This window comes from Astyanax mexicanus, chromosome 16 (genome assembly GCF_023375975.1).
Source record: "Astyanax mexicanus isolate ESR-SI-001 chromosome 16, AstMex3_surface, whole genome shotgun sequence".
NCBI classification, from domain to species: Eukaryota; Metazoa; Chordata; class Actinopteri; order Characiformes; family Acestrorhamphidae; genus Astyanax; species Astyanax mexicanus.
In genome coordinates, this window is record NC_064423.1 from 13,212,978 (window position 1) to 13,230,537 (window position 17,560).

The following is a 17,560-nucleotide window of genomic DNA, read 5'->3' on the forward strand; positions in this document are numbered from 1 at the left end:
TGGAACCAAATCGCTGTGCTTGTCTCCGAGCACACTGTGATGCTATTTGGCAATGCTGCTTTCTTTAGCAGCAGTTTAAAAAGAGGTGGTGGCTGACTTCACATGTATCGTAGGAGGAAAATGGAAGAAAATTTGAAATAAATCTTTAAAAAAAACGGATTGTAGCATGTGGGTGTGTATTTCCCTGTTAAAGGCAGGGGTGGAGCCAACCCCCTGGGCTGTTGGATGGGACCAACCTGATGGAGGTAGGAGGATGGAGAAGAACATGAACCATCCACTTCTAAAAGCAGAAAGACAAGTGTGATTAGAGGTCTTTTGAGGGCAGTTGGAAGCTGGTGATTGGTCAAGATATGGTGAGTCTCCTGGTAGATCTAGGCTAGGTATAATTGGTCAAAAGAAATGGTTTAGAACATTATTCCACAGTGTATACCAAAGTATGGCATGTTTGGTGATGTCAATGTGCTTTTTGTGCTGATCAGTGCTGGTTTTCAACATTGTGTTTCTTCATTCTGATGGTTGTGATGACTAAGTGGTGGTCACTATACACATCAGCTTCACAATGGACTCTGACATTTTGGAGGGATCTTCACCATTTGTCACCGATTGTTGGTCACAATGTGGTCAATTTGTGTGGAAATAATGCACCACCAATAACGTAGTTGCTTTCCAGGCAAATAGTTTCCCAATCTTATTTATTACACCACAGCCATGATTTGCCATAGAATGCTTAAACTGGGTGCTGTCATTCCCAACCTTTGCTTTCATATCTCCCATGATCAACAGCAAATCATGCTGTGGAACCTTTGAGATGTTTATACCAGCTGTCTTTGTCCTCTTCTTTAGCTTCATTGGTTGGCAATTGGTTAGCATTCCAGCATGGTGGGTTTGCAATGTCTAGTTGAAGCGAGTTCTAATCAATCTTTCATTTGTTGGTTCCCACTCTAACAAGGTCTTAGCATTCTTCTTGGATACTTGCATAAATTTGGAAACATCTCAGCTCAATCTGTTGCTTTCATTGTGTCGTTTGGCTTGCAGCTTGTCGCCAAAATCCGAAATAGAAATCGTCTCTTCTTCTCATAGGAAATGAATGGATGCTTGCCATCTAGTACTTGCTCTACAGAGTAGTCCTATAGAAAAGTTCCTGGAATAGATGTGTGGCTTTATTTGGTATTAAAAGATCTTCAGAGGCTTTTTCCCTGTTGCACAATGACACTTCTCTAAAGCAACCACCCACCTATTACAAGTTAACGTTGGTGGTTCTTTGGCATCTCTCCAAAGAACCCTTTTGCACAGTGTCATGTTGTTTTTAAGAGTCTTTTGGAAGTTCCCTGGCGTCTCATTCCTTTTGCTTCTCCTCAGACATAATCGCACGTGAAGTTCGTCTCTTGCGTTTTGAGCACGAGGCCAACTTTCCCAGACTATCTTGATGTCGAGTTGACAAAGAGATCAAATGACATTCATATGAAGACCTTTCTGCTACAACGCTTTTTTTTAAAATTGCAGTTCCTGTGAGTTCTCCAAACCCTGGATGAACCTGAATCAGCTGAGATCCTCCGAGTCTCCTTGGTGCATCACTCCCTCCATGCCTGCTTAGGTCAACAATGACCTCTATTGTTTTGCTGGCATTCAGAAGCGCTCGGTAAGCATGAATGAATGCAGCTTCGTCATTGTTGTCGGCTAGCCCATTTGCTCTGACATCACTGCGTGTTATCGTGCTGTCTGGCCTGGGTAATCAGACTCATGAGAGACTGACCAAGCCTTAAGAGAATGCTGTCTGCCAAAGGACGAGCGAATCATCAGGTGAAATAAGAGAAGTATGTTGAGTCTCCAGTAAGAGAAGTCGTCTACGCTTCTATGCGTCAATCTCATTCCTTAAAGCTCGGGATTTAACTCCATTGAGACGTGTCGTTATAGAGTTATTTCACCAGCTTCACCTAATGAGCTGCCGTCCTGCTCTTTTCACATTGCTCACTAATGATTTAGCCAAGCAGCTCATATGAGTCTTATTATCCGTGTCAAACATATTCCACTCGCCTTCCCCTCGCGCCGTCCGCGGGAACAGAACGGGCCACGAGGTCAATAGTTAGATTTGCAGCTTGTTTGTGCCGCAGGCTACACAGTGAGTGAGCCATTGGACTTTATACTGAATCATTAATGTCACTGAAATTGCAGTCTGAACTGCATTGATTGCTACCCCTGCAACAGAGGAGTGAGTCAAAACAGCCCATTTGCTTTCTTGCCTGGCTGAAAAGATGGAATTAAGAGGACAGTATTGTGCGGAATTGCCTTGAATTTGCATTATTACAGAAGGTCGCTCTTCCTCCTCCTCAGTCATTACGTTATATAAGCTGTATTTTCTGCAGTATATTCATATGTAGGCATATATTTTTGTGAGCATCGTGGTGTCTGTATGCTTATCATGCTTGTTGTTGATTAAAATAAAAAATATATACATTAATTAGGTTTACTGTATTTTCCGGACTATTGAGCGCACCTGAATTAAAGCCCCAGCCACTAATGTTAAGAAGAAAAAAGTAACTAGGTAAGGCTCAATTAAAATCCTTTACTTTTTCCCAATCGACAGTGCACCTTATAATCTGATGTGATTTATGTATGAGTTCTACTAGTCTGGTATTAGGGAGCAGTAAAGCCACTCCGCTGAAGTACAGCATTACAAGCTTTAGCATTAGCCGCTGCATGTTTGCCATGTTAAAACAAGCTATGTGGGACAGACTGCTAGCTGATAGTGTCCATAGTCGAGTGCTATGGCTAATGCTAACACTGCTGCTGGAGAAACTTAACTGAAAACCCACCCTTTGGCAAAATATTGAAAATCTGAGCTTAATATAAATAAACAGAAGCTCTTTACTTACTTATATTACAAATAAACAGTTTTCAGGAGAGAAATCTGTGCAACAGTTGACTTTTTTTTAAGAATTCCAGTTTTGTTTACTAAGGTGCCTCCCCTAGGCTTCGATGTAGATATAATTTTTTCCGTTTTTAAAACAGTACTGCGACAAGGCTGGTTAAAAAAAATAGAGAAGCCTATCAGGAAAAGTCACAAGAAACGACCCCTCACTTGTCATGAGAGGCATCTCCATGCAGGGAAGCCGTAGCAATGACAGCACAGGAAAATCTGGACACTATATTGTCTAACTGTAACAACAGAGCATTAATAAGCGGCAGGTTAGAAATGTAGCTAACTGATGGTAATCACAGCAGCCCTGTAACCGATCATAAGCAGAAAATGCTCATTTTTCCTACAAGCTTCTTAAACTGCCCACCCAAGTAGTTAGAATTAATTTCCCACAAAATATTACGACTTTAGTGTCGTAATGTTACAACTTAATTCTCGTAATATTACAGCTTTATTTTAAAAGAAACTTAATTTATGACAAAACAGTGAATGACAAAATCTGTGCATCACTTGCTGGTTGGAACTGTGGAATAAAAAGTCACAATTGCCCAAAACTCTCTTACCTTTCCACATCTTGTTTTTTTCTCCCCTGCAGCTACACAGGTCATGTGGTGGGGAATGGCCTACAAGCCCAGAGGTACAACCCTGAGATTAAGGTCAGAGGAGTGGACCCAGTCCTTGTCAATACGAAGGTGATGCTGGAGCATTTTAATCAGGTAAAAACTGACCTCATCCTGAAACGCCTCGGTCAGACATGGCCAAAAGCATCCCACGACTTAGACCAGGAGCACAGAGGACTAAAACAGAGCCAGATGTGTTGGTCAGAGGGTTCATGACAGAAAAAACAATAGGCTATTGAAGACTTTCTGTCTGGCAGAAAGTCTGCAGAGAAATACTGATAGCAGTTCAACTGCAGTTTACCTTTTAGCAGTGGCGTGCAGTTAATATAGTGGGTACCCCTTCTGCAACGCCCCTCCTTCAATGTGAATTAGTTTCACATTGAAGGGCAGCTTTTAAAAAGGCTTTTTAATATGATATGTCACAATATCTGTCTGATTTACCGTTGCAATTTCATGATAGTTCGCTAACTATTAAACTAATCCAGCATGAGCTCCGTTTTACACTAAGCAATGCGTAGCCTCTTCAGCAGAGCGCCAAGAAGGTGAAAGGGTTGGACAGTCATGGCCCCGCCCCCGGAGTGTAGATCATGAATCTGATTGCTTAGATTTCCTGCGACAAACATGGTGACGTTAATTAATTAAATAAAAAAAATAAGGGTTACTGATTTTAAGCTATTGTAGCGTGTGTTACCGTTTAAACATTGACATCCCTATTTAAAATGTTTTTACTTTTAAAAAGTCTATCCAAACTGTGAAAGAAAAACATGGAATTATTTAGTAAACAAAAAAAGAATATGTGTTTGAGAGCATCATTTGTAAAGTTGTGAAGAGGTAGAGTATATATTTGAATAATGTTCTAATCCATATAATTGCAAGAAATACTCAACTAAGTAAAGAAAAAAATACTTTAAGAGCTTTCAGGATCTTCGAGTGCAGTCGCAAAAAACATAAAAAATGTTATGATGAAACTGGCACTCATCAGAACTGCCCCAGGAATGAAAAAGCAAGAGTTACCAGCCTAAGAAACCACAAATTCCTAATTTTTTTTATACAGAATAGACTATGAACCAGCCAATGAAAGAGTTTTAAACCAATGAAACAGTAGCTTGGCTCTGCCCACTGCACTAAAAAAAAACACTGGAAAAACATTAGTTTCTTACTAGAGCCATTCAGGCAAATAAACAGCTAGTTTTGTTTTTTTCTTTTTGTTTTTTTTTTCTTTTACAAATTTAATGTGATTTAGAACACTTTTTAATTCGTATTTTTAATTTGTTAATGTTTAGGGATGGTTTATTACATAGAATTTATTTTAAATATAAAACATTACACACAGGATTCTAATGCAATGGTAATAAAAACACAATTAAATATTTTAGTTAATTGGATTTTTTTTTGCTGTATAGATTTTACAGTGGAATATAGTGGAGTCTTCTTTTCTGTGCATTACAGACTGAAAACGGCATTCTTACATTTTTTTTCCATCACTGGAGATAATTCGGGTCTGAAAGGGAGGGTTAACAACACCCCAGAGAGTCAACTAAAGTATTTAAATTTAAATTATTACATGATTCCTTATGTGTTCCTTTATAGTCCTTTAATATAGGAACAAAAAAAAAGACGTGTCCAAACTTGACTGGTACTGAACTTAAGAGGACTGAAAAGACAAAGAATTGACTGGACAAGAAGTTTTTTTTTAAGTTTTAAATGCAATCCAAACTAAAATGGTGTTCATTATTGAATATTAAACCTGCGCTTTAATGGATTAAACAGCAATGTCCCCTTCACTCTTCAAACCAGTACATGTTCCCTTTCAACCAAAGCATCCCAATGGAGTCTACTGTAAAGCTACTGGAAACTCCTCCCACACCAAGAGGGCCTTATCCCTGGAGTGGGTTCTAAACACGGGCCTTGTGCTCTGATCCTTCTCCCTGCGTTTTCCGCTGGGAACACTCTACAGAGCACTTAGCCTGTCAATAGCAGGCCTCTGTCTCCAGCAGCTGGGTTTGGGAGGGGACGGGAGCCGTCGACTTGGCTCCCTGAGACTGTTTAATAATGTCTTTCATTGCTCCATTAAAACCAGACACTCTGGTTCTACACTACGACCCAGCCCTGTCCGCCCCGGCTCGGCCAACCCGGCCGTCTACTGTACACTGTTCTTATTGCATCACCACCGGGCAGGAGGCTGGGGAAGTCCAGAGGTCTGGGGGAGAGGTCGAGGAGAACGTTAGGTTACATCAACCATGTTTATGTTCACATCATGTGACGCCTCGGAAAAGTTCGGAAAGAAATACGTTACCTGGGTATGGAAGTTCTGGAACACCACCCGTTTTTTCCACTCTTTTTATTAAAATTCAAGCACTTACAGTTAGTCCAGAGAATAGCCTGAAAGTCCCATGATCTCAAATAATACAAAGGTAAGCAATAAACGGTGAATAATTTGTGAATAAATACCAAAATGGGGCTCATTTAGGTGTATATTAATAGTGTAAACTAGGGGTGTCACGATTCTCTAAATCCTCCATTCGATTTTATGTCCGATTTTAGGGTCACGATTCGATTCCATTCTCGATTTTCTTTTTTCTTTTCTTTTTTTTTTACAGCAGAGAGGCCTATGCCAGTTTTAGATTAGTCTATGGTCAGTCATTGGTTTGATTCATCAAATTTACAATATCTTATTTCAAAAGGTGGGCTTGATATAAGTGATGCAAAGGGATACAAGTGATCTGTAATACACCACATTAGGCACTAATGGTCAAATTTAAATCATTTAATTAAGATATATATGTAATGCCATCCACTGGCTTTTTTTTGTAGCAGCAGTGTGCACTATTAAAACAGCAAATGTGCAACATAAAATAAATTAAAAAAAAATACAGGACCATCCAAAAATACAGGAACATGTACAAAATAATAGAACAATAATTAGGACTCTATCCTACTATAACAGTTAAACATGAAAAAAAAGACTCGGTCACTGAGAATGACAAGTTTTTCTCTTTAACAAAGATATATAATTAACTTTATCTGAAAGACAGATGCTCCTTAAGGTACCAAAACTATTAACATATTTGAGGCTAGACAAAACAACTGTTATTTTTATATTTTCAAGTTTTTCTTTAAGAAGATGAGAATGTCCACTTTCTTTGGAGAAAAGGCTGCTCTTTGAGCTGCTCTTTGGCGTCGGCTACAGTGTGCTGCTCCATTTGCGAAGCGCGCGTGCTTGCGTAGCTTAGAGGGAGGGATCGTCGATCCTCTTTGACCATGACATAATTTCGATCGATTTCGATAAAATATCGAAATCGTAACACCCCTTGTGTAAACTAGGTTTTGACAACAAACAAATCCTTTATCTAATTGAAAAATTGTGTTGGTGCACATTGTGGATTTTTTGCATTTTTTTTTTAAATATGCATAAAACATTAAATGAAAAATGTCTTTGCACTCACTGCCTTCCCAGAACTGTCTGGTCTGTTTGTGCTCCCAGATGTTTGAGCCCTCTGTAAATGGGCCACTGCTCGCAAAGTCTCTTGAAAACCAAAGAGTTCTAAACACTCAAATTCACAACAGCATCAGAAGATAATAGGCCTAGTAAGGCTAAACCTGGAGCAAGTCATAGTTTTAGCTGTAAACTGAAGACTTGAACCTGCAGGTTTAACAGCTCTTCCAGTTCACTACTGGGGTATTCTAAAACTTTCAACAGATATCGAAGACAGAATTTAGAAAGATCGTTCTGGGGGCATTAAGCGAACACAGTTTTTTTTTTACAACTTTTGGAAACATAAATTCTAAATGAAAATTAAAATTCTAATTGACAATGTATCAAGCTGCAATACTGTGATACCTCTTCATTAATTTCCCTCTTATTACTTGATATACAGTGTATACATAGTGATTAACTGATGTCACTCTTAAAATGATATTTAACTTCTACCTTATACCCAGCTTGTTGAAAGCCAGTCATTTGTCTTAACAGTACAGTACAGCTGGTCGGTGACTAGAGGAACTACAGGCCCTAATTTCAGTCAAATGATGATGAACAGCTTTTATAAGAATCCAAAGCTGTTCTGAAAAAATGACTTTACACTCACTGCTTGTTTTTCTGGGGTGTTTGTGCTCCCAGCTGTTTTAGCCTTCATTAGATGGACCACTGCTCATGTCTACTGCAGCATTAGAAGACAAGATTAAACCTTAAACAAGAGTCAATAGCTTGTATAATAGGTGACTCACATGACCTTGTATCTGAGCTTAACACTGAAGAAGTCTTAGGGCCCTACAGCAATGTTATTTGATTCTTAATTTTGTTTATTGTTGAGATAAAAGCTGTATTTACACTCTGCAATGTGTCAGTGTGCGTGTGTGGAAAGAGTGGGGGTGCCTTGTGCATGGCTAAGACAGGTATGGAGGTGTGACTATGGACAGTTGTCAGGGTTTAAACTGGTCAGTGGCGCACCTGGGATTTCCACCGCCAAAAAAGCATCTCGCCAGAAATGTACCTAACCACACCTCATTTCCAAACCACCACACCCATCAGTGTAGATTTTTTAATATTTTATTTTATTTTTTATTTTTTTGTTAATTGTTAATTGTTTTTTGTTTTCTTTTCGAACTGCTGCTGATGCAGTATTGCCGAATAGCATCTCAGCGACTCGGTTTTGATACATCAGCACATAGATGCCTTGTGCTGATCGACATCACCCTAGAAGTGATGAGGGGAAAGAACACCATCTATCCACCCAGAGAGAGAGAGCAAACCCAATTATGATTTCTCAGGGCTCCGGCAGCTGATGGCAAGCTGAATGACCGGGATTCAACCAGCAATCTCCTGATCAATATGGCAACGTTTTAGACCACCCCTAGTGTAAATATATTCCTAAACTCTGAGGCTATTTTAACAGCGTGAATAGGCTGTTGATGTGGTGTAGGGTAGGAATAAAAAACATCATTGCTAAGATAAAAATTTGACCTATAGTATAATTTGACAGGGTTATAGTGCCTCCCTGAGTGCTTAAAAGTCCTGAAGTATCTAAAAAAATAAATGCTCTTTCTCACTTTGTACTGAAAGAGCTGTCAGATTCTCACATGATGCCAAAAGACTTGGTAGGAAAGAATGACTGTGTACCTTAAACTAATTCCAAAGAATCTGCCAACCAAAAATATCCAGCTGGCAGTGATCCTGTGGTCAGAATACTGATGAAGGGCTAGATAGCGAAGGCAGACACTGAAAAGACCATGCAAGGGAAATTAAGAGCACACAGTGGAACATTTAGAAGAGGGCTAGCAGCTACACTTGGCCATTTTTACTGAAAGTCGCAGAACACCCGATTTATTACAGCAATGAAAGGGAAAAGGACATGTGTGAATACTTCAGCAAGTAATGAGAAAGGGGGTTTGTACTATACCATGTACCAGAGTTTACACACAGTTTATAGGTTTACAGGAGTCTGGAGCCCAGTTGCTGTAAACTCTTTTTTCTAAAATTGCTGTACAATCTCAGCATTGGCAATTATTTATTATATTATTATAAATTTATTTATTATATGCTATAAGCAACCATGTTTTCCTTCATGTTGTAGAAAAAAAACGACAAGGCTTTTCTCCTTGATGGATGCCCTATGTCCTTGATGGATGCCCTATGTTTTTTTTCCTCATCAACAGTTTGGATCAATGAGAGCTTATGATTCTTTTGTTCAATCTGTGTAACCATGAAATACATAAAATATGACTTACACTATATGTCACTATATGCAATGAAATGCTTTTAGTAGTGCTCCAAAATTTAGTATAAGCCTTTCCTGGACAGTAGAGACAGTTACTCGGACAAACACAGAATAAATTATTTCTAATAACTTTGATTTTAATACAAAAAAAATTAAGTGTCCCAGTACATTTGTCTTTATAGTGTATACAGTGGCTTGCAAGTATTCACATTTTGTCACCTTACAACCCCAAATTAAATGTATTTTATTAAGATTTTACGTGAAAGACCAACACTAAGTAGCACATAATTGTGAAGTGGAATAAAAATGATACATCATTTAAATAAATACATTTAATAAATGTGATGTATAAAAGTCTTGAGCTCCCCCTATATCAATACTATCCACTTTTATGTCTCTACCAGCTTTGCGCATCTAAAGAAATTAGCTCAGGCTCAGCCTGGTTGCATGGACAGCATCTGTCAACAGCAATTTTCATGTCTTGCCACAGATGATTAATGAGATTTAGGTAATTCTAACACATGAATATTCTTTAACCTAAATCATTCCACTGGAGCTCTGGCTGTATGTTTAGGGTCATTGTCTTGCTGGAAGGTGAATCTCCTTTTCAATCTCAAGTCTTCTGCAGCCCCCAACAGGTTTTTTTTTTTTTTTTTTTTAAACAAGGATATTCCTGTATTTATCTCCATCCATCTTCCCATCAACTCCGACCAGCTTCCCTGTCCCTGCCGAAGAAGATAAAGCATCCTCACAGCATGATGCCGCCTCCACCATGTTTTACAGGATGGTCTGTTCAGGGAGATAAGGAGTGTTTCTTTTTTCGCCACACATTGCATCGCGCTTTGCATTTAGGCCAGAAAGTTTGTGAACCTTCATCCACGTGTTTGCTGTGTGGCCTGCATGGCTTATAGTAAACTGCAAATGATACTTCTTATGTCTTTCTTTCAACAATGGTTTCCTTCTCATCGCTCTTCCATAAAGACCAGATTTGTAGAGTGCATGATAGTTGTTCTGTGCACAGATTCTCCCACCTGAGCTGTGGATTTCTTCAGCTCCTCCAGAGTGACCATGGGCCTATTCTCTGGCAGCTTCTCTGACTAGTGCTCTCCTTGCTCGATCTGTGAGTTTGAGTGGACAGCCTTGGATGTCTTGGTAGCTTTTCAGCTATGGAATAGTTTATTTAAACCAAAGTGCTCTTTGGTATGTTTAAAGCTTGGGATATGTTTTTTTTTTATAACCTTACCCTGCTTTACGCTTCTCCACAACTTTATCTCTGACCTGTCTGGTGAGTTTCTTGGTCTTTATGATGCTGTTTTTTCAGTAGTATTCTCTTACAAACCACTGAGGTCTTCACAGAACAGGTGTATTTATACTGAGACTAAATTACACACAGCTGCGGGACTCTGATAACTAATTAAGAGACTTCTAAATGCAATTGATTGAACTGGATTTTAGTTTGTGGTTGTAGGGTGACAAAATGTGAAAAGGTTCAAGGAAAATGAATATTTTTGCGAGCCACTGTATTTCTATTCACATACACATTAATTTCGTGTCAAACAAATGCAGCAGCGCTGCAGCAGTGATGATCACGTTGTTAGAGGGAAGCAGATTAAACAGCAGTAACAGCTCACGTTAGGCCTTCTTCTCTGGTTCTGGCAGTGCGTTGGTGTTGGCAGTGTTGTAAAGTAAGTCTTCTGTAATGTAATGAGCTGTAAGTTGGCCTTTGAATGATTTTCACTCTACAGAAAAGCTTTAGGTCATGTTCTTTGAGGTCGCGCTCTTTGTGCCTGATGGCTGTTTGATGCTCCCCCTTTTCACGCTCGGCTCTGCCGACTGAAGAATGTGATAATTGCTCTGATTGTGAATTACGCAAAGGGTGGTTCCACAGCCTCGCCTTACACCGCTTGCACCATTATCTACTTAAGGTTCGTTGAGAAACGAGCGTTTCACTGCTCTGTCCCAGGGGTGAATCCTCTTAGACTGCGCAGGAAATTTATGCCCCGAGAGCACGGATCTACTCCAGAAGGCCGTTATTCCTCACTCTGAACGCTGCAGCCAGCAGAGATTATGATGTAACTGCACTTTTTGCAGGCAGTCAAGTTATTTATGGGAGTTCTTGCTCAAACGGCACATTACGGAACCCGGGGCACGGCCACTGAGCTGCTCTTTTATAGATTTATCAGAGGCTTTTGATACGGTAAATTATTTACTCTTGGCCAGAACGTGCGCTGTTAATCTCACCCTGCTCTGGAGGTTCACAAGTTCTCTCACAAATGATCTCGGAGATTTGCTGCTGGTGACCCCTTCCACAGTTCCACAGTTACATTACATTACATTTGGCAGACGCTTTTGTCCAAAGCGACTTACAATATTGAAGTGCAAATAATAGAAGAGGTTAAGTACAAAAATAATAGAAGTTAAAAATAAAGCATCTATAGATAGGGCCTTAAGGAGGTCAGAGGGAAATAATGGGATAGAGGAGTAGAGAAGAGGAAGAAGGAGATGAGGTTAGAATTAGTTAGTTTGTTAGAGGTGTTAGGAGAGTAAGTGCTCTTTGAAGAGCTCTGTCTTCAGGAGTTTATTAAAGATAGCGAGAGATTCTCCTGATCTGGTAGTTGAAGGTAGTTTGTTCCACCATTGGGGAACTCTGTATGAGAACAGTCTGGATTGCTTTGTGTGAGTGTTTGGCAAAGCGAGGCGACGTTCATTGGAGGTGCTGTGGTGCTGTGAGCTGCATTCGCGCCTGTTGCGCCTGTTGACTCAGTTTAAAGCTCGTTTTCACTCGTCTTCTGAAGAACCCCCTTTCCCAGATTATTATTATTCTGTGTATTTAGCTCCTCGCTGGAGCTTTTTGACATTTTCTCACACAGTCTTTTAAAGAAACGTCTTTGTTTAAAAGCTCTTTCTTATTGTAGCAAGTGGTTAGGTGGTTAGTTCAGCTCTCTGTTAGATGCTCTACTGCCAGTTCTGGATGTGATAAGAAGCTGAGGCATGCATGAGATGGCAGTAAGCAGATTGATCATGAAATATTACCTCAGGAGAGGGCTATAGAGCTCCCACACTTGTGTCACATTTCGTTTGTAATGCATCATAGAAGAAGGCATTACCACCTGCAGTGGACAGCTCAGCGAAGTGGGTGGCAATGATCAGGACCGGCAGTGTCTGGCTAGAATTGTCTATGCAAACAGACAAGCAAATCTCATGCCTATCCCACAGTTCAATGCAGCGCTTTTCAGTTTCCATGGGACGTTATAGTAATATTCCTAGTTCCTGTCCCAAGACATTTGCATATACAGCTCTGGAAAAAAATAAGAGACCAAATACAAATGATGAGTTTCTTTGATTTTACCAAATTGAAAACCTCTAGAATATAATCAAGAGGAAGATGGATGATTACAAGCCATCAAACCAAACTGAACTGCTTGAGTTTTTACACCAGGAGTGGCATAAAGTTATCCAAAAGCAGTGTGTAAGACTGGTGGAGGAGAACATGCCAAGATGAATGAAAACTGTGATAAAAAACAGGGTTATTCCACCAAATATTGATTTCTGGGATAAATGTCTGTAGTTTATAGAACGAAACAACAATGTTAATTTTACGCAAGTATATACGTATAAATAAACTGATTCAGAAACTGAGGGGCTCTCTTAATTTTTTCAAAGCTGTATATTTTTCTTTCTTTCTTTCTTACTTTCTTTCTTTCTTTCCCTCTTCCTCTTCCTCTCAAGCTAACCCTTTTCTATCTACTTCTTTTTCTTTCCATTTTTTCCTCTTTCTTTCTTTCTTTCTTTTTTTCTTCCTTCTTTCCTTCCTTCCTTCCTTTCTTACCACCTCACTCCCCTCTCTGTAACCCTTCTCTTCTCTTCTTACTTATCCTTTCGGTTCTTTTTGTCTTCTTTATTTCCCTCTTTTTTACCACTTTTCTTTTTTTCTTCATTTTTTCTAGTCTATCCTGTTTTCCTTTTATCTACCCCTCTTTCTCTCTCTCCCTCTTTCTTTCTCGCCCACTCCCCTTTTCCCTCCAACTCTCTCACCTTTCCTCTTTATCCCTGTGTTTTTATGTCTTTTCCTCCATGTCTCTCCACCGCTCATTTTTTCCCTCCCTTTTTAATTCTCTTTGTCTTCTCTCTGTTTATCCCTCTTTTTTCACTGTTAGTTCTCTCTCACACACAGGTTTGTGTGATGTGTGTGTTTGAATAATGCTGTGGAGTAATGCAGTGTTAGTAGTGCAGGAGATCTCAGTGGTGTTGTGTGAGCTGTAGGGTGAAGTGTGTGTGTGTGTGAGTGATATGTTCTGCGCTGCTGGCTGGCCGTCTCTAAACGATCCTCCGTCATGCTGCTCTCTTTAAAGCGTCTGAATCACGCCTTCGTCCAGGTGATGAGGTTAGGCTGTCAGAATGGGCCTGTCGTCAAGGAGACGGGGTTTGGCAACAAAAACCTTCCACATCCAGCTCGCTATGGTATCGATCTAAGTGTGTGTGTGTGTGTGTGAGCACTGCTCAGCCTGTCCGGAGCTCACACTGCCCCACGGCAGCCTTCCAGACTAATGAGGGAATTTGTATCTGAGATGGGCTGAAGTGCGAATTCAGGCTTCTGTTTCCTTCTTAACCCAAAACATCATCGATTGGAAAATTCTACATCTGTAGTGTTGAAAATGTTGTTTCTTTGGTTTTACAGTGGAGATAAAAGGCAAATGTTGCTAACAAGCAATAGAAGCACATACCTAGTATCTATCACTGTTGAAACTGTCCTGTTACATATATCATGATTATTCAAACCAAAATAGCACTGAAAGTCTACGCTCAGTTTCAGGTTTGTGTTTTGCTGTACGGACTGTGCGTTTATACAGTAGTTAGAGAAGTAAGAAATGCAAAAACCAGAGAGCTGACTATGGGTACAAAAACAAGTAACTGTGAAGCTGAGAGAAGATGAAAAATAAAAAATAAATCAGAGCCATCGCACAAACATTGGCAATATACAGTATAACTATTCGGAATATGCTGAAGAAGAAAGTCGTCACTGGTGTACTAAGTAACAGATATTGAACAAGTAGACCAAACAACATGACAAAGCAGTTGAGGACAAAAACATTGTGAGTGCTACAAAGAAATTATCCTAAAACAACTGTTAGTGACACCAGCAACAACCTTTAGAGGGCAGAAGTGAAGACAAAAATCGCAATCTAGTGTTTGCAGAACACTTCATAAACAAAAGTACAGAGTACAGAGGCTTTTTCAAGAGTTGCAAACCATTAATTTGCAAGAAGGATACTAAAGCCAGACTGGAATTTGCCAAGAAATACAGAGATAAGCCTCAAATTTCTGGAGAAAAAACGTGTATGCACTGATAACAAGGACAAAGATTAGGATTTACTAATGTGATACTTGGCATATTGGTAGTGGTGAGTCTGTAAGTGAATGATCCCTAACCCAAGTGTTTTTCCTGCCCTGTGCTTAGAGTTTCCATGTAACTTTAAATGCACTCTTGACCCCGAAGAAGCAGATAAGCAGATTGTAGTCACTGAATGCAGTCAAATCATCAAAGCAATGCTTCAGAAGCTTTGTAAAAAATGTGTAGTCTGGACAATAGAGTGTAGCAATGCAAGTGCAACCTCTTTTTAGTACCCTTGATTTTAGAATTAACATGAATGAATGAATGAATTTATGAATGTATGAGCAGGTGTCTCAATACTTTTGTCTATTTAGTGTATCAGCATTCCAGCTAAAACAAAGGACATGCCCTCTTAAGCATCTAAACAGGCGATGTGCTCTTTTCAGCTGAGAGGACAGACGTTTTCCAGCTGTGTTGCCATGGCATCCGTCTGAAATGTGGCGTAATTAATTACTCAGCAGTTAATTAGCGGATCCTTCGGGAATGATCCGGACAGTGGCGTGGTGCAAGTTAATTGTCTCAAGTTCTTTTAGAAAGCCGTTCCAAACCTGCTTCCCCAAAGCCAGTGAATGAGCTGAATTACCACAGCATTATTCAGAGGCATCCCAGAGACGACTGGTGAGATAAACTGAATCCGCTTTGAATCCGCAGTGTATGAAGTTGTAGACTTTTTAATTATATTATATTCAAGAGCAAGAATAAAAGCAAACATAACTAGAGAACATCTTTAGTTTTTTCTATCTATGCTCAAAAAATGTCCCTATTTTCTCCCCAATCATACAAACCCACAAAGGAGCAAAATTAAATGACCTAATGACCTAAATGCACCCAACACATATTTTGAAATAAAGTAGTTTTAAACTTTGGTATCATTATAATAATTGATTACTATTTAAAGACTAACAGTAATCATTGTGGAGTGATTTGTAATTTTTAATAATCTGACAGTAATAACTATAGCTTGTCTGATAAATCCATATGTACGTTTGCAGCACTGAAGAAGCATAGACCTATTATTTAAGAACAACGTTTATTAAGAACAGATCTCCGAAAGATTAAAACACAAACAATGCAAACAATGATACACAGGTCTAAACATCAGTAAATTAGCCTACAAGTGTTTGAAAATGAATAACACAATTTATGTATAATTAAAATAATAGATCTCATCAATAATCGCCTATAGAAAAGCTTGTTCTTTGTTTATATAACCTGCAGCCTGTGCCATAGCTTCATATACAATAAAAATAGCATTAAAAATCAGACGCCTACATCACAGACTATTTTCTTTAGCCGAACTCGACCCGGACCGAGGAAAGTGGTGTGAAAAAGGGGCGGGCATCGTGTCGGTTTTGGGCTCAGGCAGAGATTGTAAACTCTAATCAGAAGTGTGTTATTCTTAGTGTTGGTTTTCATGTAAAAGCTGAAAGGAGATATTTATTGTCATTATAACATGACCACATGGTACAGGTGAATGTATTTTTATATTTCTCGTATTTGTTTCTATATTTATGCCGTATTCTTCATCTCTCTGCTGCTACATGTGTTGAGAGTTTTCCCGCTATGAAGGTGGAGTTCACACTTGAGCGAGTCCATGTGCTGCTGCGCTGCCTGCCCTGCGCTGGCATTCCGGCTTTCAGGGCTTATGAGGCATGACTGCCCTGCCTGGAAGCCTTTGTTTTTAGCACAAGCGCTTATTTGGACTGCCTGGGTGGGTTTACTCGACTTACCTGCTTCAAAGAAACAGTCGGCCGGATTTTTCCATTCGGCTCGGTCAGTAGCAGGTGAACTCCAGTAATGTGGAGTAAAGGAAAGGGACGCTTTACGAACTTTTTATTGGAATACTGATTTTTAGCACCCAGATTAATAGTCGGAGGACAGCTGGACACCGGCCAAGAGCAAATCAATTCAGGGAGCTGGAGGTGGTGGGAAATGAGGCTACTCAGACATCTGCAACCAAAATCCAGACACAAACAAAAATATTCATTGTCCTCAGGCTTTAATAGCAGGGCTTTATAACATGCCGTATATTGCAAAACATCGCCCGAGATACTAGAGGGAGATCTCCTCCATCATCTGCAGCGTAAGAATGCACGGCCAGAAGGCCTGGAGGAGTGTTTCTTTTCATTAAACTGCAGGAAGTAGCTTTCACTCGGGAGAAAGTGAAGAGGGTCATGATTGATTTTTATATATAGAAGCATGCTCTGCTCTAAAAACACTTCTCAGACACAGACCTCAGGTTAGAAACAAAGAACACGCTTTAATATAGGTGATTATTTATGAGATCTATTATTTTAATTCAGTATAAATCGTAAATTGTGTTGTAAATTGGGTAATTATTAAACTTGTACATTTTAATCCAGTATAAATTCTAATGTGTGTAATGTTTTACAGTCTGATTGTAATAATTAAGCCTTTATTTTAATCCAGTATGAATTTTCAGTGTGTATGACTTATAGTCTGACAGAAATAATTGTGCAGTATGAATACTCAACTTGTGTATGTTTTTTAAAGCCTAGCAGTAATGACTGTAGAGACATTTTAATCCAGTATGAATCTGCAGTGTGTATGGCTAAACAGTCTGACAGCAATTGTTATTTTTAATCCAATATAAAACCTCAATGTATGTGAATCTTAACAGTAATAATTGTGGAGTGATATTAATCCAGTATGAATCTTTAGTATGTATGTATTTTACAAGTCTAAAAGTAATAATTGTGGAGTGATTTTAATCCACTATGAATTTTTAGTGTGTATATATTTTTAAATTGTTTAAATCGTCAGTGTAAATGAGTTTCATAGCCGAACAATAATTGTGGAATGATTTTAATCCAGCATGAATCCTCAATAGGGGTGGAGGGGGACAAGATAACAGTAACACGGATGTTGTAAAGTATTGTAGAGAATTATCTTT

At 39.2% G+C, this 17,560-nt stretch overlaps 1 protein-coding gene across 2 annotated transcripts in view; it reads left to right on the forward strand.

Moving 5' to 3' along the window:
• gpc5b (glypican 5b) overlaps nt 1-17,560 on the forward strand; it is a 101,362-nt gene that overhangs the window by 52,256 nt on the left and 31,546 nt on the right. For both annotated transcript variants that reach the window (XR_007424806.1, XM_007252603.4), the window contains exon 7: nt 3,513-3,633. Coding sequence is in view for 1 of the 2 variants with exons in the window: in XM_007252603.4 (XP_007252665.3) it covers nt 3,513-3,633 (121 nt within the window). In the remaining variant the exon portion in view is untranslated. The remainder of the gene's footprint in view (nt 1-3,512; nt 3,634-17,560) is intronic.